We start from the raw sequence: 24,769 nt of genomic DNA, 5'->3' as shown, positions 1-24,769 counted from the left end.
TCTATCAGGGTAAAGCTGGGTACACACTAGGTGATATATCGGTCGTTCAAGCAAACAGGCGATATATTGCGAGTCCGTCGGCAGGTTTGTACACCAATATGTATGTGAACGACGTCATTCACAGATACATTACGTCGGCTGTCCAGCACAGCCCATTGCCAATATACCTAAAGATATATCGGCGCATCTGGCTGTGTGCATGGGTGGTCCACCGACCGCCCGTACACTGGCTGCAGGGGCCAACATCACAGCTGGGCGGGCGAATTCAAATGCTCGCCCAGCTGGGTGTTATGACCGACACATCCAGCTACAGATCGGTGTTTATTGGCCTCTCTGTCGGCACAATGGCGACATCTGTCTGGTGTGTACCCAGTTTAAGGGGGACATGTACTAAGCAGTGATAAAAGTGGAGAAGTGAGCCAGTGGTGAAGTTGCCCATGGCAACCAATCAGCTGCTCTGTATACTTTTATCATATGCAATTTATAAATGTTACGTCAATGCTGATTGGTTGCCATGGGCAACTTCTGCACTGGCTCACTTCTCCACTTTTATCACTGCTTAGTATATGTCCCCCTAAAAGTCTGATCCGGCACATATTCAGTCACTGATTATTTTCTTTCGTGCCCCTATGTATTTGGGGATCACTGGATAAATAGGGGCACCTGGGTTTCAGAGCAATGGGGTTGGTCTCCTTATCAGCTCCAACCTTTGGGTGCAGTCTGCACAGATACAGCTAGCAGAGGGGTGACTCTGAGTCAGGCCTCTAGGGGGGTGTACGTGGTATGACTATTACCGCCCATTGCTTCTCAGACTGGAGCGACGCCTTCCCGTGGTACCAGCTCTCTCGCTGTGTGCTACTGGTCCTCAAGAGTTCCCTCTTTACTTTCTTCTTCCCATTGTCCTCCTCAATGTAGACGATCAGCGTTCCTGCCAATGACAGGAGTACCATTATCTAGCAACATTTCCCAGCAAAGAACATTGGTGAAGACGAGATCTAGGTAACGGAAACTGGTAGATAAAAGGCCATCGGAGAGAAACGCGTCAATGCTCCATATGGTGCTAGAACATATATTCCGTGTATATGAAAGCTGCTGTATGTGATACATGTTACAGGACTCCTGGCCGGATGTTATGATACGGAGCACTGGCCGTGTTTCATAGTATACTTCGCTTTCTTCAGAGATTAAAGGGAACTTCTGTCTAAGGGAATAGCCAACTACAGTAAAAGGATTCATTTCTTATCTCCGTCGTTGTCCTCACATCTCCTATGATGGGCACACATTGCATATATGGAATTAGGGTTGGCATTATGCCACTGTAGGCCGTTATAACATCTGACACCTACAGCTGCCAAGTTAGAATTGTAACGACAGTTACATACCTCCCTAAGAGGTAGATGTATTAAGCCTGGAGAAGTGATAAACCAGTGATAAGTGCAAGGTAATAACGCACCAGCCAATCAGCTCCTAACTGTCAATTTACATATTGGAGCTGATTGGCTGGTGCGTTATCACCTTGCACATATCACTGGTTTATCACTTCTCCAGGCTGAATACATCTGCCCCAAAGTTCCTGATTTGAGGGGACTTCTGTAGACATCTTTGTTCCAGTGGTCGGAATGTTGGTGGTATAACTATATTCACCCAAGACCAATTTGGTGTCCTATGCAAGATTTTATCTGGTGCCCCTTAAATGATGTGTGTGTGGGCCACTGTGACAGCTGTATGCCCCCTGCAGCAATGGTACCCTAGGCACTTGGCTAAATGGCCGATGCCCAGGGCCAGCTCTGCATTCAATACAGCTGTGTACAGCAATGCCTAGGAGTTTTGAGGAGAGGGGTATAAGGGGTTGACACGCCTCACTGAGACATGACCACTCCCCCTTTATAACATGGCCACTCCCCCTTTATAACAAGACCAAGCCCCTTTTGTGTTTATATTGGCGTCTTACTGATATGTATATATTGTTTTCAATATTTAAAAAAATACAGAATTGCTGTAATATTCTATTAGCATTTTTTATTTCATTATAGTTGCCTTTTAGTGCTATGAAGATATGAATTGAACTGCATCGGCAGTACCATTGGTTTTGTGTCACTTACCAGGGTCAGCACCCCCCATCTGGTACCAGAAGTTCATGCACCCCTCGTCTGGCTGGGCAGTGTACCCACTTGATGCCAGAAGAGCAGACGTCTTCTGTGGCAGGTAGGTGGCGCTGGTATCTATCATCATGGAGTGTCCTGAGGATGCATGTTAGTCATCATTAGCCTATTCCCAGCCAGAGATGAATCAATCACTGGCAGTGCGGCGCCTGTTCCCGCTGGTTACCTGTGACGCTCTGCAATGTGTGATCGTGAGAAGGGCCCTCCTGGCGGTTGAAGTGAAGGTTCTGATGTAAGGTCCATTTGTACTTTCCCTCGGAGGTGAAGCCACAGGTTCCAGCCTCAAAAGAGCAACGCCTGGGAGCGGCACAGGGTCCGGGGGTGACGGTGACATCATCAATAGCAATGTGCCCCACAGAGCCGTCGCGCACTGCCTCAAACACCAGCTGGGACACAGGTAATGAGGCAGATGTTACTATTTAGCGTCAATCCTAATTCCTATTATCTTCTATGAAAGGAAGAGTTACTAGACTACAGTATATACTTGGTGATATTGCAGTACTGATATATGGGGAGATAAATATCACTAAGGTAGTTTAGTCCTTCCCAATGTATCAATGAAATGTATGAATAAAAAACAAGAACTGTGATCTCAGTGATTACACAAGGATTGGCGCGAGCAATGGTGCCGCTACAGTACCTGATATTTCTTGGGATTGGCGCGAGCAATGGTGCCACTACAGTACCTGATATTTCTTGGGATTGGCGCCGGGAAATGGTGCCACTACAGTACCTGATATTTCTTGTGACTGGTGCGGGCAATGGTGCCACTACAGTACCTGATATTTCTTGGGATTGGCGCGAGCAGTGGTGCCGCTACAGTACCTGATATTTCTTGGGATTGGCGCGAACAATGTGGCACTACAGTACCTATTATTTATTGTGACTGGCGCGGGCAATGGTGCCGCTACAGTACCTGATATTTCTTGTGACTGGCGCGAGCAATGGTGCCACTACAGTACCTGATATTTCTTGGGATTGGCGCATGCAGTGGTGCCACTACAGTACCTGATATTTCTTGTGACTGGCGCGAGCAATGATGCCGCTACAGTACCTGATATTTCTTGTGACTGGCGCGAGCAATTATGCCACTACAGTACCTGATATTTCATGTGACTGACGCGAGCAGGTGTGCCGCTACAGTACCTGAGATTTCTTGGGATTGGTGCGAGCAATGGTGCCACTACAGTACCTGATATTTCTTGGGATTGGCAAAAGCAGTGGTGCCACTACAGTACCTGATATTTCTTGTGACTGGCGCGAGCAATGATGCCGCTACAGTACCTGATATTTCTTGTGACTGGCACGGGTAATGGTGCCACTACAGTACCTGATATTTCTTTGGATTGGCGCGAGCAATGTGGCACTACAGTACCTATTATTTATTGTGACTGGCGCAAACAATGGTGCCGCTACAGTACCTGATATTTCTTGTGACTGGCGCGAGCAATGGTTCCACTACAGTACCTGATATTTCTTGTGAATGGCGCGAGCAATGGTTCCACTACAGTACCTGATATTTCTTGTGACTGGCGCGAGCAATGATGCCGCTACAGTACCTGATATTTCATGTGACTGACGCGAGCAGGTGTGCCGCTACAGTACCTGAGATTGCTTGTGACTGGCACGGGTAATGGTGCCGCTACAGTAACTGAGATTTCTTGGGATTGGCGCGAGCAATGGTGCCGCTACAGTACCTGATATTTCTTGTGACTGGCGCAAGCAATGGTGCCGCTACAGTACCTGAGATTTCTTGGGATTGGCGCAGGCAATGGTGCCGCTACAGTACCTGATATTTCTTGGGATTGGCGCGAGCAGTGGTGCCGCTACAGTACCTGATATTTCTTGGGATTGGTGCGAGCAATGGTGCCGCTACAGTACCTGATATTTCTTGTGACTGGCGGGAGCAATGGTGCCACTACAGTACCTGATATTTCTTGGGATTGGTGCGAGCAATGGTGCCACTACAGTACCTGATATTTCTTGTGACTGGCGGGAGCAATGGTGCCACTACAGTACCTGATATTTCTTGGGATTGACACGAGCAATGGTGTCGCTACAGTACCTGATATTTCTTGGGACTGGCGCGAGCAAAGGTGCTGCTACAGTACCTGATATTTCTTGGGATTGGCGCGAGCAGTGGTGCCGCTACAGTACCTGATATTTCTTGTTGGTCAGAGTTACAGATTCGTGGTGCCAACGATTCCCATGAGTACCAACGCTTGCCCAAATCAGCTTCTCCTCTTCCCCTTCATATTTACTGAACAGGTTCAAAGTACCTGGATGGGATGTGACCAAGAATGAATTCTTGAATCATTAGAAAGTCTTTACATCTCCCCCCACCATACACACAGGGCTGGGGTGTCCGTTCCTTCACCACTGGCGGGAAGGCACACAGGTATAACTTACAGGCTGACTTATCAAGCTTTTTGGCGCAGCTACTTATGCAGAACGTCAGTTTCCGTCAGATTTTCTCATAATGAAGTAAAGTTCCTATTTACCAAGTCTGTAATGCAGGACATATCACTGATATCTCCCGTGTTATAGACAAAATCGCTGCCCACAATCCCTGGGGTCATCACAATTGTGTCATTTATCAACTTTGGTAGAACTAAAAAAGTTTTCGGAGCCAGTCTGAAGATGGCAGGATAAATATGCAGATACATAGCCCAGAGAAACCATTCCTGCCGTGATATGCAGCGATAGGATGATAGTTTTCCGGGGTCCCCGCTGCCGCCGGTGATAAATAGGGTCACAGGTTTGATTCTACCTACTACCCGCTACTGAAGCAGCCCTTAGTTTCAATGTGCAAAGTCAGGGTGTGGAGTCAAAATAGCATAACAATAGATCCGACAAAGGAAAACTATGAGAAGGAGGCGGATCTTCCTGCATTGATATTAATCAGTTCATAATAATGAATTTCTCTTAGAACAGCCCTATATCAGTGCAGGCTATTGGAAATGTCACAAAATCAGGATGGTAAAGAAGAACAGATAAAACATAATGACGCAATAAAACCATCAGAGACTTAACAAGAGACATCTGTCTGTATAGGATGCAGTTGATATGCCGCGGTCAGGATACGGTTGCAGGAATCCTGACCACGGACAAAGCTGCCAGCCGGAACAGGGGCCATTACCACTCGTGGGTGTCCATGACACCTATAGAATGCAGCGGGCCCACAAGTGGCTTCGTTGAGATGCCCCTTCCCCCACACCCTCCTCCTCCCATTCTGGGATCCCGGGGTCTGTATGCTCACCTCTGGGATCCCAACCGTCAGCATATCAGCCTCAAACCATTTGTAGAGCTTTCTGCCCGACCAACTAGTGACTGGGAAGCGCTAAGATAAACATTATAAAACTCTGGCCACGTGGCTGTCTGACAGAACATTTCTGCAAAGGCAATAGTAGCTGAAGCTTACTCAGATTTACCATCGGAACTCCTCTGCCGGGTCCAGGAATTCTGCGTCCGAAGGCACGCCTACAAAACAGGGTCGACCTGTCCCCTGTTTTGTAGAATGGTCCCCGTCGGCACTCCCTAAACGCCGCAGCATCTCAATCATACTGCAGCTAAGGGGGGGCGATCACGCAGGACTCGTTCTGCACACGCGCAGACCCACTAACATTGGAGATGTACATAAAATCAATCGGGATACCTACATCTCTGAATCAGGTCCGCTATACCCCTGCTGATGGTGAAAAGTCAACCACCTTGGGAAGGTCATGTCTCAGGCCAGAAACTTGACTAGTAATGTGGCGAGTGTTACAACACAGAGAAGACTTGGCCGGAGTCCACTGCGGGATTAGATAATGTGAAAGGAAGTTGGAAGAGGAGAACAGATTGGGAGACACAGTATGTCAGCAGTAAGGCTAGCTGCCAATGGAAGCGGCTATAGATGTACCTTACAGTAAGCTAGATCAAGCCGTGCTGCAGACAGCCCAGGATGTGCGGAATAGCACAAGACAGCCGATCAGTATGACACAGACATTCCCTATAGTATGATACAGACGTTTCCTCATTCAGCCATCCATTCAGCGACACATGGCGTCAGACACATGGCGCAACTTAGGCGCTCCGCTACATGTAGTGAGTCTCTGATCTTTGTACCTGTATCCTAATTTAGCGCCTCTGTCACCGCAGCTGCATCCAATGTCGCTAACAATGTACTGTGCTTAGGATTTGTATGTTTGTCACAATGGCGCCGGTATACAGTTACAGATTAAGGAAAGCACTGCGTGGCGCAATGCGTGGCTCTGCCAGCTTGTATCGGCCTTCAGTCTCAGGTTAGCGTCCGAGTGGCACACCGCTGCTGTATGCGATGCCAGTGGCAGTGTCCTGGGTACTCCGCCACTGTACTTGTGTCGCAGCTAAAATGCATATTGTGTGCGAAACTCTTTGGCGGACGCATGGCGTTACTCAGTCACATAATCTGTGGCGCGGGGATATCTGATGCAATATGAGGATAGGGGGAGAAACTGAAGCCGATTCTGTCCTTAACTACCAAGTAACCCACGGTAGACCGTTATTGGGGGGAAAAAGAAAGAGCAGCAGACGCTGCCATTAAATTGGGCTTATTGTCTTACTGCCATCGGAAATATAGATGTTGGGTAGACAGGCTTTGGTGACGGGTGAAGAGATTATTAGGGTAGTCCATAGAAGACAGTTTTATGAGCGAGAAGGGCGCCCAATGATGGAAGGACAATGGTGTTATAATATAATATGATGATTATTTATTATATATTAATATAATTATGATGATGACCCGTTCCTGAAAGTCAGACCACAGTCCATGCATACATCATCTGATGCATCTGGCATAGAAATGGCGCAGCGTTCTTACCTGTATCGGGGCCAAACATTCGATGGTAAAACGACAGGCACCGGTCCTGTGGGGAGGCGTTCTGTGCATAGGATATCAGGCGTGCTCTTGTACCATGATCCATACGAGACTCACCGTCCACATACATGTAACGACCTGCGGCAGACAAGAGTATTACACGCCAGGCAGCTCATCAGTCCCCTCTCTACCCCTTACTGTATCTGAAACCAATCTTCCATTGTTAGATCCAATGAGCTCACCTCACGGTGGGGGAAATGTATCAAACCTTGGAGAGAGATAAAGGGGAGGAGTTACCCAAAGCAACCAGCTTCTAAATGTCATATCAGAGACTATGGGGGACATTTACTAAGCAGTGATAAGAGCGGAGAAGTGAGCCAGTGGAGAAGTTGCCCCATCAACCAATCAGCAGCTCTGTATCATTTTATAGTATGCAAATTATAGATGTTAATTCAGTGCTGATTGGTTGCCATGGGCAACTTCTCCACTGGCTCACTTCTCCGCTCTTATCACTGCTTAGTAAATGTCCCCCTATGTGTTGGATAAATGACAGATGCTTATAGGTTGGTTTGGGCAACGTCTCCTCTTTATCTCTCCAAGGCTTGATACATGTCCCCCTATGGAATTAGACAGTAGAATTCTTTTACCACCCCTCACTACCATCTTTACACCTATAGCTGTCTGAGAAATTAAACTCAGACTTTTATCGTTCCCCAAAAAACCCTCTTCCTCCAGCTATGCTACATCTGGGAGACTCCCCTCAGTCTATGATGTGTCATAAAGGGGTTCACTACGGCTGGCCGGCGGTCGGGCTCCCGGCGACCAGCATCCCGGCGCCGGGAGCCCGACCGCCGGCTTACCGACAGCTTGGCGAGCGCAAATGAGCCCCTTGCGGGCTCGCTACGCGCGCCACACTATTTTATTCTCCCTCTATGGGGGTCGTGGACCCCCACGAGGGAAAATAAGTGTCGGTATGCCGGCTGTCGGGCTCCCGGCGCCGGTATACTGAGCGCCGGGAGCCCGACCGCCGGCAAACAGAAGACCACCCGTCATAAAGAGTCTCCCGACCTCACTACTGCTGGAGCTAAGAGACTCACCTGGTGACCGGCACTGTCGGATCACCTGGCACCTGCTACTAATCTCCCTAAGTGCAGACGGGTCTGAGGAGCTCACCTTGTCCGGTCGTGTGGTCAGATAATGTTCCAATCTCCCAGTCTATCTCCTCCATCAGATCTTGGTACCAGCCGCAAAGTCCAGTCTCAAAATTACAAGTCACAGACTCTGGAAAAGTCATAAATAGCGCATTTTAACTAGAGATGAGCGCCTGAAATTTTTCGGGTTTTGTGTTTTGGTTTTGGGTTCGGTTCCGCGGCCGTGTTTTGGGTTCGAACGCGTTTTGGCAAAACCTCACCGAATTTTTTTTGTCGGATTCGGGTGTGTTTTGGATTCGGGTGTTTTTTTCAAAAAACACTAAAAAACAGCTTAAATCATAGAATTTGGGGGTCATTTTGATCCCAAAGTATTATTAACCTCAAAAACCATAATTTACACTCATTTTCAGTCTATTCTGAATACCTCACACCTCACAATATTATTTTTAGTCCTAAAATTTGCACCGAGGTCGCTGTGTGAGTAAGATAAGCGACCCTAGTGGCCGACACAAACACCGGGCCCATCTAGGAGTGGCACTGCAGTGTCACGCAGGATGTCCCTTCCAAAAAACCCTCCCCAAACAGCACATGACGCAAAGAAAAAAAGAGGCGCAATGAGGTAGCTGTGTGAGTAAGATTAGCGACCCTAGTGGCCGACACAAACACCGGGCCCATCTAGGAGTGGCACTGCAGTGTCACGCAGGATGGCCCTTCCAAAAAACCCTCCCCAAACAGCACATGACGCAAAGAAAAAAAGAGGCGCAATGAGGTAGCTGACTGTGTGAGTAAGATTAGCGACCCTAGTGGCCGACACAAACACCGGGCACATCTAGGAGTGGCACTGCAGTGTCACGCAGGATGTCCCTTCCAAAAAACCCTCCCCAAACAGCACATGACGCAAAGAAAAAAAGAGGCGCAATGAGGTAGCTGTGTGAGTAAGATTAGCGACCCTAGTGGCCGACACAAACACCGGGCCCATCTAGGAGTGGCACTGCAGTGTCACGCAGGGTGTCCCTTCCAAAAAACCCACCCCAATCAGCACATGATGCAAAGAAAAAGAAAAGAAAAAAGAGGTGCAAGATGGAATTATCCTTGGGCCCTCCCACCCACCCTTATGTTGTATAAACAAAACAGGACATGCACACTTTAACCAACCCATCATTTCAGTGACAGGGTCTGCCACACGACTGTGACTGATATGACGGGTTGGTTTGGACCCCCCCCCAAAAAAGAAGCAATTAATCTCTCCTTGCACAAACTGGCTCTACAGAGGCAAGATGTCCACCTCATCTTCACCCTCCGATATATCACCGTGTACATCCCCCTCCTCACAGATTATCAATTCGTCCCCACTGGAATCCACCATCTCAGCTCCCTGTGTACTTTGTGGAGGCAATTGCTGCTGGTCAATGTCTCCGCGGAGGAATTGATTATAATTCATTTTAATGAACATCATCTTCTCCACATTTTCTGGATGTAACCTCGTACGCCGATTGCTGACAAGGTGAGCGGCGGCACTAAACACTCTTTCGGAGTACACACTTGTGGGAGGGCAACTTAGGTAGAATAAAGCCAGTTTGTGCAAGGGCCTCCAAATTGCCTCTTTTTCCTGCCAGTATAAGTACGGACTGTGTGACGTGCCTACTTGGATGCGGTCACTCATATAATCCTCCACCATTCTATCAATGTTGAGAGAATCATATGCAGTGACAGTAGACGACATGTCCGTAATCGTTGTCAGGTCCTTCAGTCCGGACCAGATGTCAGCATCAGCAGTCGCTCCAGACTGCCCTGCATCACCGCCAGCGGGTGGGCTCGGAATTCTGAGCCTTTTCCTCGCACCCCCAGTTGCGGGAGAATGTGAAGGAGGAGATGTTGACAGGTCGCGTTCCGCTTGACTTGACAATTTTGTCACCAGCAGGTCTTTCAACCCCAGCAGACCTGTGTCTGCCGGAAAGAGAGATCCAAGGTAGGCTTTAAATCTAGGATCGAGCACGGTGGCCAAAATGTAGTGCTCTGATTTCAACAGATTGACCACCCGTGAATCCTTGTTAAGCGAATTAAGGGCTGCATCCACAAGTCCCACATGCCTAGCGGAATCGCTCCGTGTTAGCTCCTCCTTCAATGCCTCCAGCTTCTTCTGCAAAAGCCTGATGAGGGGAATGACCTGACTCAGGCTGGCAGTGTCTGAACTGACTTCACGTGTGGCAAGTTCAAAGGGCATCAGAACCTTGCACAACGTTGAAATCATTCTCCACTGCACTTGAGACAGGTGCATTCCACCTACTATATCGTGCTCAATTGTATAGGCTTGAATGGCCTTTTGCTGCTCCTCCAACCTCTGAAGCATATAGAGGGTTGAATTCCACCTCGTTACCACTTCTTGCTTCAGATGATGGCAGGGCAGGTTCAGTAGTTTTTGGTGGTGCTCCAGTTTTCTGTACGTGGTGCCTGTACGCCGAAAGTGTCCCGCAATTCTTCTGGCCACCGACAGCATCTCTTGCACGGCCCTGTCGTTTTTTAAAAAATTCTGCACCACCAAATTCAAGGTATGTGCAAAACATGGGACGTGCTGGAATTGGCCCAGATTTAATGCACACACAATATTGCTGGCGTTGTCCGATGCCACAAATCCACAGGAGAGTCCAATTGGGGTAAGCCATTCCGCGATGATCTTCCTCAGTTGCCGTAAGAGGTTTTCAGCTGTGTGCGTATTCTGGAAAGCGGTGATACAAAGCGTAGCCTGCCTAGGAAAGAGTTGGCGTTTGCGAGATGCTGCTACTGGTGCCGCCGCTGCTGTTCTTGCGGCGGGAGTCCATACATCTACCCAGTGGGCTGTCACAGTCATATAGTCCTGACCCTGCCCTGCTCCACTTGTCCACATGTCCGTGGTTAAGTGGACATTGGGTACAGCTGCATTTTTTAGGACACTGGTGACTCTTTTTCTGAGGTCTGTGTACATTTTCGGTATCGCCTGCCTAGAGAAATGGAACCTAGATGGTATTTGGTACCGGGGACACAGTACCTCCAACAAGTCTCTAGTTGGCTCTGCAGTAATGATGGATACCGGAACCACGTTTCTCACCACCCAGGATGCCAAGGCCTCAGTTATCCGCTTTGCAGTAGGATGACTGCTGTGATATTTCATCTTCCTCGCAAAGGACTGTTGAACAGTCAATTGCTTACTGGAAGTAGTACAAGTGGGCTTACGACTTCCCCTCTGGGATGACCATCGACTCCCAGCGGCAACAACAGCAGCGCCAGCAGCAGTAGGCGTTACACGCAAGGATGCATCGGAGGAATCCCAGGCAGGAGAGGACTCGTCAGACTTGCCAGTGACATGGCCTGCAGGACTATTGGCATTCCTGGGGAAGGAGGAAATTGACACTGAGGGAGTTGGTGGGGTGGTTTGCGTGAGCTTGGTTACAAGAGGAAGGGATTTACTGGTCAGTGGACTGCTTCCGCTGTCACCCAAAGTTTTTGAACTTGTCACTGACTTATTATGAATGCGCTGCAGGTGACGTATAAGGGAGGATGTTCCGAGGTGGTTAACGTCCTTACCCCTACTTATTACAGCTTGACAAAGGGAACACACGGCTTGACACCTGTTGTCCGCATTTGTGGTGAAATACCTCCACACCGAAGAGCTGATTTTTTTGGTATTTTCACCTGGCATGTCAACGGCCATATTCCTCCCACGGACAACAGGTGTCTCCCCGGGTGCCTGACTTAAACAAACCACCTCACCATCAGAATCCTCCTGGTCAATTTCCTCCCCAGCGCCAGCAACACCCATATCCTCCTCATCCTGGTGTACTTCAACACTGACATCTTCAATCTGACTATCAGGAACTGGACTGCGGGTGCTCCTTCCAGCACTTGCAGGGGGCATGCAAATAGTGGAAGGCGCATGCTCTTCACGTCCAGTGTTGGGAAGGTCAGGCATCGCAAACGACACAATTGGACTCTCCTTGTGGATTTGGGATTTCAAAGAACGCACAGTTCTTTGCGGTGCTTTTGCCAGCTTGAGTCTTTTCAGTTTTCTAGCGAGAGGCTGAGTGCTTCCATCCTCATGTGAAGCTGAACCACTAGCCATGAACATAGGCCAGGGCCTCAGCCGTTCCTTGCCACTCCGTGTGGTAAATGGCATATTGGCAAGTTTACGCTTCTCCTCCGACAATTTTATTTTAGGTTTTGGAGTCCTTTTTTTTCTGATATTTGGTGTTTTGGATTTGACATGCTCTGTACTATGACATTGGGCATCGGCCTTGGCAGACGACGTTGCTGGCATTTCATCGTCTCGGCCATGACTAGTGGCAGCAGCTTCAGCACGAGGTGGAAGTGGATCTTGATCTTTCCCTAATTTTGGAACCTCAACTTTTTTGTTCTCCATATTTTATAGGCAGAACTAAAAGGCACCTCAGGTAAACAATGGAGATGGATGGATTGGATACTAGTATACAATTATGGACGGACTGCCACGGTTAGGTGGTATAAAAAAACCACGGTTAGGTGGTATATATTATAATAATAATACAATTATGGATGGACGGACTGCCTGCCGACTGCCGACACAGAGGTAGCCACAGCCGTGAACTACCGCACTGTACACTGGTTGATAAAGAGATAGTAGTATACTCGTAACAATTAGGATGACACTATGACGGTATAAAGAATGAAAAAAAAACCACGGTTAGGTGGTAGGTATATAATAATAAATAATACAATTCTGGTCGGACGGACTGCCTGCCGTGTGCCGACACAGAGGTAGCCACAGCCGTGAACTACCGCACTGTACACTGGTTGATAAAGAGATAGTAGTATACTCGTAACAATTAGGATGACACTATGACGGTATAAAGAATGAAAAAAAAAACCACGGTTAGGTGGTAGGTATATAATAATAAATAATACAATTCTGGTCGGACGGACTGCCTGCCGTGTGCCGACACAGAGGTAGCCACAGCCGTGAACTACCGCACTGTACACTGGTTGATAAAGAGATAGTAGTATACTCGTAACAATTAGGATGACACTATGACGGTATAAAGAATGAAAAAAAAACCACGGTTAGGTGGTAGGTATATAATAATAAATAATACAATTCTGGTCGGACGGACTGCCTGCCGTGTGCCGACACAGAGGTAGCCACAGCCGTGAACTACCGCACTGTACACTGGTTGATAAAGAGATAGTAGTATACTCGTAACAATTAGGATGACACTATGACGGTATAAAGAATGAAAAAAAAACCACGGTTAGGTGGTAGGTATATAATAATAAATAATACAATTCTGGTCGGACGGACTGCCTGCCGTGTGCCGACACAGAGGTAGCCACAGCCGTGAACTACCGCACTGTACACTGGTTGATAAAGAGATAGTAGTATACTCGTAACAATTAGGATGACACTATGACGGTATAAAGAATGAAAAAAAAACCACGGTTAGGTGGTAGGTATATAATAATAAATAATACAATTCTGGTCGGACGGACTGCCTGCCGTGTGCCGACACAGAGGTAGCCACAGCCGTGAACTACCGCACTGTACACTGGTTGATAAAGAGATAGTAGTATACTCGTAACAATTAGGATGACACTATGACGGTATAAAGAATGAAAAAAAAAACCACGGTTAGGTGGTAGGTATATAATAATAAATAATACAATTCTGGTCGGACGGACTGCCTGCCGTGTGCCGACACAGAGGTAGCCACAGCCGTGAACTACCGCACTGTACACTGGTTGATAAAGAGATAGTAGTATACTCGTAACAATTAGGATGACACTGACGGTATAAAGAATGAAAAAAAAAACCACGGTTAGGTGGTAGGTATATAATAATAAATAATACAATTCTGGTCGGACGGACTGCCTGCCGTGTGCCGACACAGAGGTAGCCACAGCCGTGAACTACCGCACTGTACACTGGTTGATAAAGAGATAGTAGTATACTCGTAACAATTAGGATGACACTATGACGGTATAAAGAATGAAAAAAAAACCACGGTTAGGTGGTAGGTATATAATAATAAATAATACAATTCTGGTCGGACGGACTGCCTGCCGTGTGCCGACACAGAGGTAGCCACAGCCGTGAACTACCGCACTGTACACTGGTTGATAAAGAGATAGTAGTATACTCGTAACAATTAGGATGACACTATGACGGTATAAAGAATGAAAAAAAAACCACGGTTAGGTGGTAGGTATATAATAATAAATAATACAATTCTGGTCGGACGGACTGCCTGCCGTGTGCCGACACAGAGGTAGCCACAGCCGTGAACTACCGCACTGTACTGTGTCTGCTGCTAATATAGACTGGTTGATATTTAAAGAGATATTAGTAGTATACAACAATACTATACTGGTGGTCAGGCACTGGTCACCACTCCTGCAGCAAAAGTGTGCACTGTTAATTAATATAATTGTACTCCTGGCTCCTGCTAACAACCTGCAGTGCTCCCCAGTCTCCCCCACAATTAATTATAAGCTTTTAATTTATACATTGATGACTGTGCAGCACACTGGGCTGAGCTGAGTGCACACAGACTGAGTCACACTGTGTGACTGACTGTGCTGTGTATCGTTTTTTTTTTCAGGCAGAGAACGGATATAGCAGAGAGAAGTGAACGGATATATTATATTAAATAAAAGTTAACTAGCAACTGCACTGGTCACTGACTGTGGTAAACTAACTCTGTCTGCGACTCTGCACAATCTCTCTCTCTCTATCTAATCTATCTCTATTCTAATGGAGAGGACGCCAGACACGTCCTCTCCCTATCAATCTCAATGCACGAGTGAAAATGGCGGCGACGCGCGGCTCCTTATATAGAATCCGAGTCTCGCGATAGAATCCGAGCCTCGCGAGAATCCGACAGCGTCATGATGACGTTCGGGCGCGCTCGGGTTAACCGAGCAAGGCGGGAAGATCCGAGTCGCTCGGACCCGTAAAAAAAAACATGAAGTTCGGGCGGGTTCGGATTCCGAGGAACCGAACCCGCTCATCTCTAATTTTAACGTTAACGTACCTGTGTCCTGTTTTTTACTCAAACGGACAGAAGAGCACTTTGAGGCACTTGAGATAAGTAACATGGTTCTTGATTAATCGAAGTAAGTCTGAGTAACGTGACCGCAGGAATCTGCCGCCATATTGCGGTATGAAAATTAACTTGCATGAAAATTCCATCCCTCGATAATCAAGTTAATATCTCGTTTTTACATTGCTCTGTAAATCTCTGCACAGCGGCTCATCTCGTCTTGGCACTTATCAAGGAACCCCCTTCATTCCACACCAACTCATCACATTGGCTTGCCGCCTGCACCGCCACTATCAACGGCCATCTTGTTCCATGAAATGTTACGTTTTGATGGAATTCTTAGCTTAGGCTGGGTACACACCAGCAGATATGATGGTGGACCCACCATTGCGCTGTCAGAGCGGCCGATTCAGGTAAGTATACACACTTACCGATCGGCCGCTCGGTGTGTCGGACCTCTCATCCAGCTGCATAGTCATTTGAATTTGCCTGCCCAGCTGTGACGTCAGCCCTTGCAGCAAGTGTATGGGAACAATTTGCTCCTGGACCAAACCATTTTGCAAGGCAAGGGGTGCAAATGCATATACTGATTTGCATGCAGGGAATATACTGCTTGCTTTCCATGTAGGGAACAAATACCTGGCAGCTTTGTTCTACACTGAAATGTATAATTAGGCTAGGACACGCCCTTTACAATTATAAATCTCTCAGCACATTTTATTTCTGCCCCACTTACTGTGCAACATGGTTTTGCCAAGGTGCAATTTGCTCCCGTTCCCTTGCTGTATGGTTTCCATTTTTCCATTTCTCTTACCTGATTCAGTGACCAGTTCATTTCCGCAGCGTAGAAACTGTATTTCATCCACTACAGCACTCCATTTTCCTTCTCTAGGTTGGGGATCCACAGCCCCATCCAGCACTAACTAAAACCAAGAGAGGAATACTCTCAGACCAGCAGAGGACAAAGTGCCCGCTAGTGGCAGTGACTTAAGACATCAGAGCATAATTCAGTATAAATAGAAAATAAAAGAGGATGTGCAGTTACCCTGAGAACAGCAATCAGGAGCCCTGCACAGTATCACGCTGCCTCTCATCATTTAGGAATTAAATTGTGTCTCGAAGACTCCGCAAACCATAAAATCCACCATATACTTTGTAATAGGTTGCAAACCTGGCAAAGCCATTGTAGGAAACTATAACAACCTGTTCTGTATATTTCTGTAATCCGCACATTGGGGGTCATTCCGAGTTGATCGCTAGCTGCCGTTGTTCGCTGCGTAGCGATCAGTGAAAAAAACGGCAAATCTGCGCATGCGTATGAACCTTTGTAGTTTTGCACAGGTTCTAGCGATGATTCCAATTGCACAGCCGAACGCAAGGAGATTGACAGGAAGTGGGAGTTTCTGGGCGTCAACTGACCGTTTTCTGGGAGTGTTTGGAAAAACGCAGGCGTGGCCCGGCGTTTGCTGGGCGGGTATCTGATGTCATTACCGTGTCACTCGTTGCAGCAATCATCGCACAGGATAAGTAACTACAGGGCTGGTCTTGTTTTGCACAAAATGTGTTTGCAGCCGCTCTGCTGCACAGGCGTTCGCACTCCTGCAAAGCGAAAATACGCTCCCCCGTGGGTGGGGACTATGCGTTTGCAAGGCTGCTAAAAATGCTAGCGAGCGATCAACTCGGAATGACCCCCATTGTGCCTCTGAAGTGGTGAGTGTATACACAACGTCATCCCTAGACTCCCCTCCTTCATCTCAGGGAGAATGTTTAGGTCTGAGTCCCGGGTGTCACGTACATGCATGAAACAATTAGTAGCTGTCTCCTAAGGTGCCCTTGTTATAGCCTGTTTTGCCTTACATTCATCATGACAGCGAGGGGCCTTCCTTCCCCCTCTCCTTCAGATAGAGGTACCTTGGAACTCACTTTTACACTTCAAGAAGTTGGGCGGGCAATTTCCTCAACCCCTTCAGGAAAGAGTCCTGGCCCTGATGGCTTCACAACTGCATATTATAAGACGTCCAAGGACAAACTTGCCCCTAAGCTTCTCCAGGCTTTTAACTCTGTTACCGCTGACACACAATTTTCCCGACAATCCTTAGAAGCCCATATAACAGTGATCCCTATACAAGGTAAGGACCCCTCCGTGTACTTGAGTTACAGGCTCATACGTCTCCTCAATGTTGACCTGAAGCTCTACGCCAAATTGATGGCAAACAGACTGAGATCAAGTGGGATTCGCTCCTGGGCGGGAAGCTAGAGACAAAAGCACCAAAGTTCTGAACTTGATCCACCTGGCTTCTCAGCATCAGGTCTCCACCATACTTCTCTCAACCGATGCTGAAACTGGACTTTTATGAAATCTGTACTAGAGCACATTGGATTGGGTTCCCCTAGCCCTGAATAAGATAATGGCCCTATACACATCACCCGCGGCTAGAGTCCGTGTTGGTCAAAATGAGTACGCTCCTCAAATTGCTTTATCTCCTCCAAGCCCTGCCGATTACTATCCCAGACTCTTGGTTCGGCAATTTATCTGGTCACGTTAAAAACCTGGGATTAAAGGATATATATTATTCAGTTCTTCCCGCTCAGGAGGTTTCCAACTTCCAGATATCAAAATGTACTACCACGCTATCCTCTTGAATATGATTCTTGAGTGGACAAGGAATGGGGATATAAAGCAATGGGTTGTGATTGAGGGCACCTGTATGCAACAACATTCTGAGATATTTCCATGGCTTCCAGTACTTCCTGAGATTTCTCGTTTCCATCCAATGGTCACACCTACTCTCTCCTCCTGGTAGACTCTAAGACGTCTTCCTTCTATCTCTTCAGAATTTGTCCCTTTGACGTAATTCCTATCGATAAATGTTGGCATTGCCTAACTGCTACAGGTTCTTTACTCCACATCTGGTGGGAATGGCCCCGCATAGCCAACTTCTGGAAAGATATTATTGAATTGTCCCAGAAGATATTTAAGACTCCGTGGCCCACCGACTCTGCCTTTTGGCTGTTAGACCACTCTTGGATACCGGCGACTAAATGCAAAATGTCCCTACTCCGTCACCTCAGCAATGTTCCCCCAGTTCAGTAATAACTGCCCTATGGAGATCTCCTATCCCTTCCTTGGCGTAGAGATTGGTTCTCTAAACTCCATTATTTTTGGGAATATGGAGGACATATTACTCCCCTCCGCAGACAGGTCCTTTGAGTTCACTGGCTAGTGGTTCCCCTGGCTGGAGTTTAAATCCTCGGATGCTTATAAAGTTTATATGTCTAATTCTGCACCAACCATATGACTTAATTTTAACACTCTCATATGTCTCGCACCCAGTTGTTCCCACATTTGCCTGATCTCTACGCCCCTCTTTCCTTTTATTCTTTTGTCCCTTCTGCTCTCTTTTTTTTTTTTTTTTATACACGATAGTACTTACTGTTCCTCATGCTATCTTCCATAATTTGGTTCTCACCCTATTTGTTGAAGGTCATTTCTTTTTAGTCTTATTTTATATATCTGGGTGTACCGCTACATTCTATTGTTTGTGCAACTGCTGTATCTCGTTTTTCTTTTCTCAATAAAACAGATAATACGAAAATGACACTGAGGGGACATCAGAATTGTCTTTAAAACAGTTATAAACTTGACACAAAGCGTCTCCCTCTGACACCTGTACCTGGAACGGTTGCAGTCTCTGTCCCAGAGGGATGATGACGGACTGCCAGCTCGTGCTCCTCTCTCCCTGGCTGTTCCAGATGTGTGCATGCGCCTCCAGTTCTGGGTCCCACACGCGCAGACTGAGGAAGCCTGCAACGGACAGACGGCGAGACATACACAGTCAGATACAGTTCCTCTCTGATGATGGCAATCTCTAAGCTCCTCATAAAAACCCAGCCCAGGTTGGAGATCTACACCGTGGGCCTTATTCTAAAGATACATGCAAGCCCGAATTTGGTCGCATCTGGCGACTTTTAGCAAACTGCGCATTCACAGCAGCGGAAATACGTATCTTTGAGCAGCTATGAGTTGATCTGACTTGGACGCATACCAGTCGCTTTTCATGGGGTGGCAACATGGGGTTTGCATGCAGAAGCGTCACATACGCATGTAGCACGGCTTGCCACTTACACTGAGTTTAGCCAAGCATAGCGGAGCTGGAAGAGCTGTTGCCACCATCTAAGGGGCAGACTAGATGGGCCAAGTGGTTCTTTTCTGCCGTCAAATTCTGTGTTTCTATGCTAGGAACAACGGCTGTTCTTGCCCCCCAGACGGCTGGGGGCGGAGCTGTCGCTTTGATGCCTGACTAAGGATACGCGGGGTAGTCAAATAGGACTTATATCCCAAATTGCAGTCACTTTGTGAGTGACTCAGAATCAGGCCCTATGTGGATAAGTGGGGCCACACAGACGAAAACCTAAAATGAAATAATGCAGCAATTTCCCGACTACTGCACGGAAGCCACTCTAACCTACCTGCAGGGCCACTGTGAAGGTAATAGGTCAGGTTCAGAGCACACGCAGGTCCTGTAGGGCACAGCAAGGGGCTCTGAATCTCTGCAAAAGTCTTCAAATTCCCTTCTGCTTTCAGCACGACCAGGTAGAAGCCTGAAGAGATGACAGAAGGCGAATAGCATAATAAACATATCGTTAGCATGAAATATAGGTCACCGCGGAGTGCAAAAGCTAATGGCTGTCTATGAATTATATAGCTGCCCACAGCAGGAGACAGGGCAAATGTGAATTATATAGCGGCCCACAGCAGGAGACAGGGCAAATGTGAATTATATAGCGGCCCACAGCAGGAGACAGGGCAAATGTGAATTATATAGCGGCCCACAGCAGGAGACAGGGCAAATGTGAATTATACAGCGGCCCACAGCAGGAGACAGGGCAAATGTGAATTATATAGCGGCCCACAGCAGGAGACAGGGCAATTGTGAATTATACAGCAGGCCACAGCAGGAGACAGGGCAAATGTGAATTATACAGCAGGCCACAGCAGGAGACAAGGCAATTGTGAATTATACAGCGGCCCACAGGAGGAGACAGGGCAAATGTGAATTATACAGCAGGCCACAGCAGGAGACAGGGCAAATGTGAATTATATAGTGGCCCACAGCAGGAGACAGGGCAAATGTGAATTATATAGCGGCCCACAGCAGGAGACAGGGCAAATGTGAATTATACAGCGGCCCACAGGAGGAGACAGGGCAAATGTGAATTATATAGCGGCCCACAGCAGGAGACAGGGCAATTGTGAATTATACAGCAGGCCACAGCAGGAGACAGGGCAAATGTGAATTATATAGCGGCCCACAGGAGGAGAAAGGGCAAATGTGAATTATACAGCGGCCCACAGGAGAAGACAGGGCAAATGTGAATTATACAGCGGCCCACAGGAGGAGACAGGGCAAATGTGAATTATACAGCGGCCCACAGGAGGAGACAGGGCAAATGTGAATTATACAGCGGCCCACAGGAGGAGACAGGGCAAATGTGAATTATACAGCGGCCCACAGCAGGAGACAGGGCAAATGTGAATTATATAGCGGCCCACAGCAGGAGACAGGGCAAATGTGAATTATATAGCGTCCCACAGCAGGAGACAGGGCAAATGTGAATTATACAGCGGCCCACAGCAGGAGACAGGGCAAATGTGAATTATACAGCAGGCCACAGCAGGAGACAGGGCAAATGTGAATTATACAGCGGCCCACAGGAGGAGACAGGGCAAATGTGAATTATACAGCGGCCCACAGGAGGAGACAGGGCAAATGTGAATTATACAGCGGCCCACAGCAGGAGACAGGGCAAATGTGAATTATATAGCGGCCCACAGCAGGAGACAGGGCAAATGTGAATTATACAGCGGCCCACAGGAGGAGACAGGGCAAATGTGAATTATACAGCGGCCAACAGGAGGAGACAGGGCAAATGTGAATTATACAGCAGGCCACAGCAGGAGACAGGGCAAATGTGAATTATACAGCAGGCCACAGCAGGAGACAGGGCAAATGTGAATTATATAGCGGCCCACAGCAGGAGACAGGGCAAATGTGAATTATACAGCGGCCCACAGGAGGAGACAGGGCAATTGTGAATTATACAGCAGGCCACAGCAGGAGACAGGGCAAATGTGATATAGGGGAATGCAGGCGGGCTGGACCTACATTGGCTCCATAAGAAATTAGATCCACAGTTCCTGAGTTAAAGAGACAATTGATTTCCTTCTGAATAAGAGTTGCCCTTTCTACTGGATCAAATATTGCTTAAAGCCTTGTTTAAAATACCATTCCAAGCCCCAGGGGTTCTGAAGAAGAGCAAGGCCTCAGGAGTTCTGAAGAAGAGCGAGGCCACAGGGGTTCTGAAGAAGAGCAAGGTCTCAGGAGTTCTGAAGAAGAACAAAGTCTCAGGGGTTCTAAAGAAGAGTGAAGCCGCAGGGGATCTGATGAAGGGCAAGGCCTCAGGGGTTCTGAAGAAGGGGCAAGGCCTCAGGGGTTCTGAAGAAGAGAGAGGCCTCAGGGGTTCTGAAGAAGAGCGAGGCCCCAGCAGTTCTGAAGAAGAGCGAGGCCTAAGGAAGTCTGAAGAAGAGTGAGGCCACGGAGAAGTCTTTGATGGCCTGTTTAAGGACCCCATTCATCTTTCAGACTGACAGCTGGAAACATCGGTAGTGGGTAGGGTAGGATGTGACACATAAACATTCGTATTGGGTCCTTACCCTTCATGCCTTCCTGGTCAGGCCCCCATCTTATCCCCCCAATGCTGACATCAGTCCATCCTTGGCCATCCTTCTCAAAATCAAATTTTTCTGTAGAAAAGGAAAAGAAAACAGTAACATGCTAACAATAAAATAAAGGGAGAATACTGCTTAAGAAAACTTTGGGCCTTATTCAGGTTTGTTAGCAACTGGGCAAAACCATGTTGCACTGCAGGGGAGGCAGATGTAACATGTGCAGAGAGAGTTAGATTGGGGTGGGGTGTGTTCAAACTGAAATCTAAATTGCAGGGTAAAAATAAAGCAGTCAGTATTTACCCTGCACAGAAACAATATAACCCACCCAAATCTAACTCTCTCTGCACATGTTACATCTGCCCCAGTGCAACATGGTTTTTCCCATTAGTGTGCTTTTTTTTGGTTTACAAACAACTCTGAATAACCACCTTTGTCCACTTAGAATTAACCCTTTCCTTCCAAGTAGCAAGCGATGGGCGTCCCTGGTCTGAGACACACACTCTTACCGCACAAATATGAATTGACACATTTTCTCAGCCCTGCTGGCTTTAGATGTCTGGAAAGACGAAGACCAACATAAACAGCTGTGGAACACCTGATTGGATAGCATCAGCACCTGCCTGGATAGACTTGCCACCTAATTGGTTAGTCTCGGCACCGGATAGGATAGCTTCGTTACCTGACTGGACAGTCTCAGCTAGTCAGGACCAATTTGGATAGCATCAGTACCTGATTGGATAGCCTCAACACCACTTTGGATAGCATCAGTATCTGATTGGATAGCCTCAGATCCACTTTGCATAGCATCAGTGCCTGATTGGATAGCCTCAGCACCTGTCCAACCAGGCGCCATCTTCACATCACACCTCTCCTTGCTAACCATTTGTAACAACTGCAGAGCCAAGAAAATGTGCCTCTTCTGGCGGTGTAACTTTGGGGGTCCCTAGTAGGAATTCCACCCTATTACCCCTGGAAGGGGGTTGTAAGTGGAAAAAGCTGGTTCAGTTTTGTTCTCTATCAGCGATGCCAGAGCCAGGAGCGCTTAAGAGAGGAGGGGCCTCGTGTGCAGACTCCTCTTTGTGGGCTCCCTCGTCTCTGCCGCGCCGTACACTCTGCGAAAGCGCAAGTCTCCACAAACATTGCTCCTGCCTGCCATGTTACCGGAAACAAATCTGAACTGCGCATGAGCAAATCACCGGGAAAATGGCCACCATGCCATTTTCTGAATAATTTCCCCGGCATCAGCAGCGCCGGCGTGGGACTCCGGAGAGGTAAGTATAATTGAATATGGGTGCAGGGTGTGAGGTGTGGGCCCCCCTTGGTCTCAGGGGCCCATTATAGGAGCAGCTATGGCCAGAGCCTGCAATGCATTATATACCAACAAGGATGGTGTAATGAGCCAATGACCTTCTCTCACCTGGTACATTGGTGCACACTTCTCTCACACCGCTGATCGTCCCCTCAGGAGTGGATGCTGATATATTCGAACTGATGCTCTCATTATTTCCCTCTGCAGAAAGATTTCACGTCACTGAAGACCGGAGCCACTAGGGGGGGGGGGGCTCTGCCCCATGACAACTACATATGAGACCTCATTAAGCAATGTTAAAGTGGACCTGATACCAACATATACTGGAGGCAGCTACTTTGTGGGTGCTACCAAAAATACCTAAAAATGCTGCCTATGGCCATCACTGAGGTACAGAGTTATTTTGTGGCCTCCAACCTCGCCATACCCCTAAAACTGCAATTCCACCACAATAGGGAATCTTTTTTCACCCAGATTTAACATTTCTGAGTCACCGGTATAGGGGCTCTGATAGGACCCCATCCCAGTGATCAGTGAGAAGTAATATGATTGCACTGCAATCATTTTGCCCCCTCTGAGTCACTACTGCACATGCACCAACAGATGGCGCTGCATTCGCAAGCCGGTACCACAGAGAGGTAACCCATAGGCTACTATAGGCTAATACCATCTTCACATTCCAGATCTTGGTAAATCCAACAGAACAGCAGCCCCCATAGAGACCTATAGGTGCTGCTGAGGCTGACGGAAATGGAGGGACTGTGGCAGATATTCAAGCTATCTTCTGCGGTCCCTCCATCATACATCCTAGTGATAATTAATATTTATGGGTACCCACCCAAGAAATGGGTGTTTTCGAGGCATATCAACTTAATAAATAGGTCCCAAACAGCCCAACGTGGACCAGAAGCCAGAGGTGTTTAGGACATGAGGCTCCAATCCTGATCCTGTAAGGGGCAATCATCTATTTGCCTGTCCGTCTACATACATGTCTGTTTTATACCCGTCTATATGATCCTCTCCCTCCTAATTCCTGCAGAGCACTCACCCTGCAATATACATCCAGGAGACAGAGTAATATCGTCAAGAGCAACAGTTGTCTGCTCTTCTCCAATGTTTCCCTCAATGATGATCTGAGAAGAAGAAGAGGACAGAAGACAGCGCCATCATTCAACAGCAATGGTTACAGTAATGTCAGTACAATGTGGGGGATTCTGTGTCACTCCTCAGCCGGAACAAGGGCTGGAAACCGGAGATCGCATTTCCTAAGCCGCACACAGCGATAAATGTGGTCTTACATGGAAGTCATTGGAATGAGGGAAATGGACCTTCTCTCTGAGCCACACGGAGCCCCTCTGTCCTTTTCTTTCTAATAGTATTTGGTCTCCATTATTATTTAGAGGGGTTCGGAACTTGACGACCAGTGAGCCAGAGCTGGAGCCATCCAGGAGGTAATAGAACACGACCTGTTGGACGAGACAGATGAATGAATGGTCGGAGCCGGAACTGTAAATCCAGAATTGCTTTTCGACAA

At 47.6% G+C, this 24,769-nt stretch overlaps 1 protein-coding gene across 1 annotated transcript in view; it reads right to left on the bottom strand.

The window, feature by feature from the left end:
• Window positions 1-24,769, bottom strand: part of MAMDC4 (MAM domain containing 4) — a 73,756-nt gene that overhangs the window by 23,932 nt on the left and 25,055 nt on the right. Inside the window, exons 10-22 of the mRNA XM_063938481.1 lie at window positions 24,534-24,701; window positions 24,284-24,368; window positions 23,344-23,436; window positions 21,912-22,001; window positions 19,667-19,798; window positions 18,871-19,001; window positions 16,011-16,119; window positions 8,173-8,280; window positions 7,003-7,137; window positions 4,320-4,441; window positions 2,329-2,548; window positions 2,103-2,240; window positions 795-928 (exon numbers count right to left, since the gene is read on the bottom strand). Coding sequence (XP_063794551.1) covers window positions 795-928; window positions 2,103-2,240; window positions 2,329-2,548; window positions 4,320-4,441; window positions 7,003-7,137; window positions 8,173-8,280; window positions 16,011-16,119; window positions 18,871-19,001; window positions 19,667-19,798; window positions 21,912-22,001; window positions 23,344-23,436; window positions 24,284-24,368; window positions 24,534-24,701 — 1,665 coding nt within the window. The remainder of the gene's footprint in view (window positions 1-794; window positions 929-2,102; window positions 2,241-2,328; window positions 2,549-4,319; window positions 4,442-7,002; window positions 7,138-8,172; window positions 8,281-16,010; window positions 16,120-18,870; window positions 19,002-19,666; window positions 19,799-21,911; window positions 22,002-23,343; window positions 23,437-24,283; window positions 24,369-24,533; window positions 24,702-24,769) is intronic.

This window comes from Pseudophryne corroboree, chromosome 8 (assembly GCF_028390025.1).
Source record: "Pseudophryne corroboree isolate aPseCor3 chromosome 8, aPseCor3.hap2, whole genome shotgun sequence".
Classification (NCBI taxonomy): Eukaryota; Metazoa; Chordata; class Amphibia; order Anura; family Myobatrachidae; genus Pseudophryne; species Pseudophryne corroboree.
The sequence above is the reverse complement of the archived record's forward strand: the minus strand, read 5'-3'. Positions and strand labels throughout refer to the sequence as shown.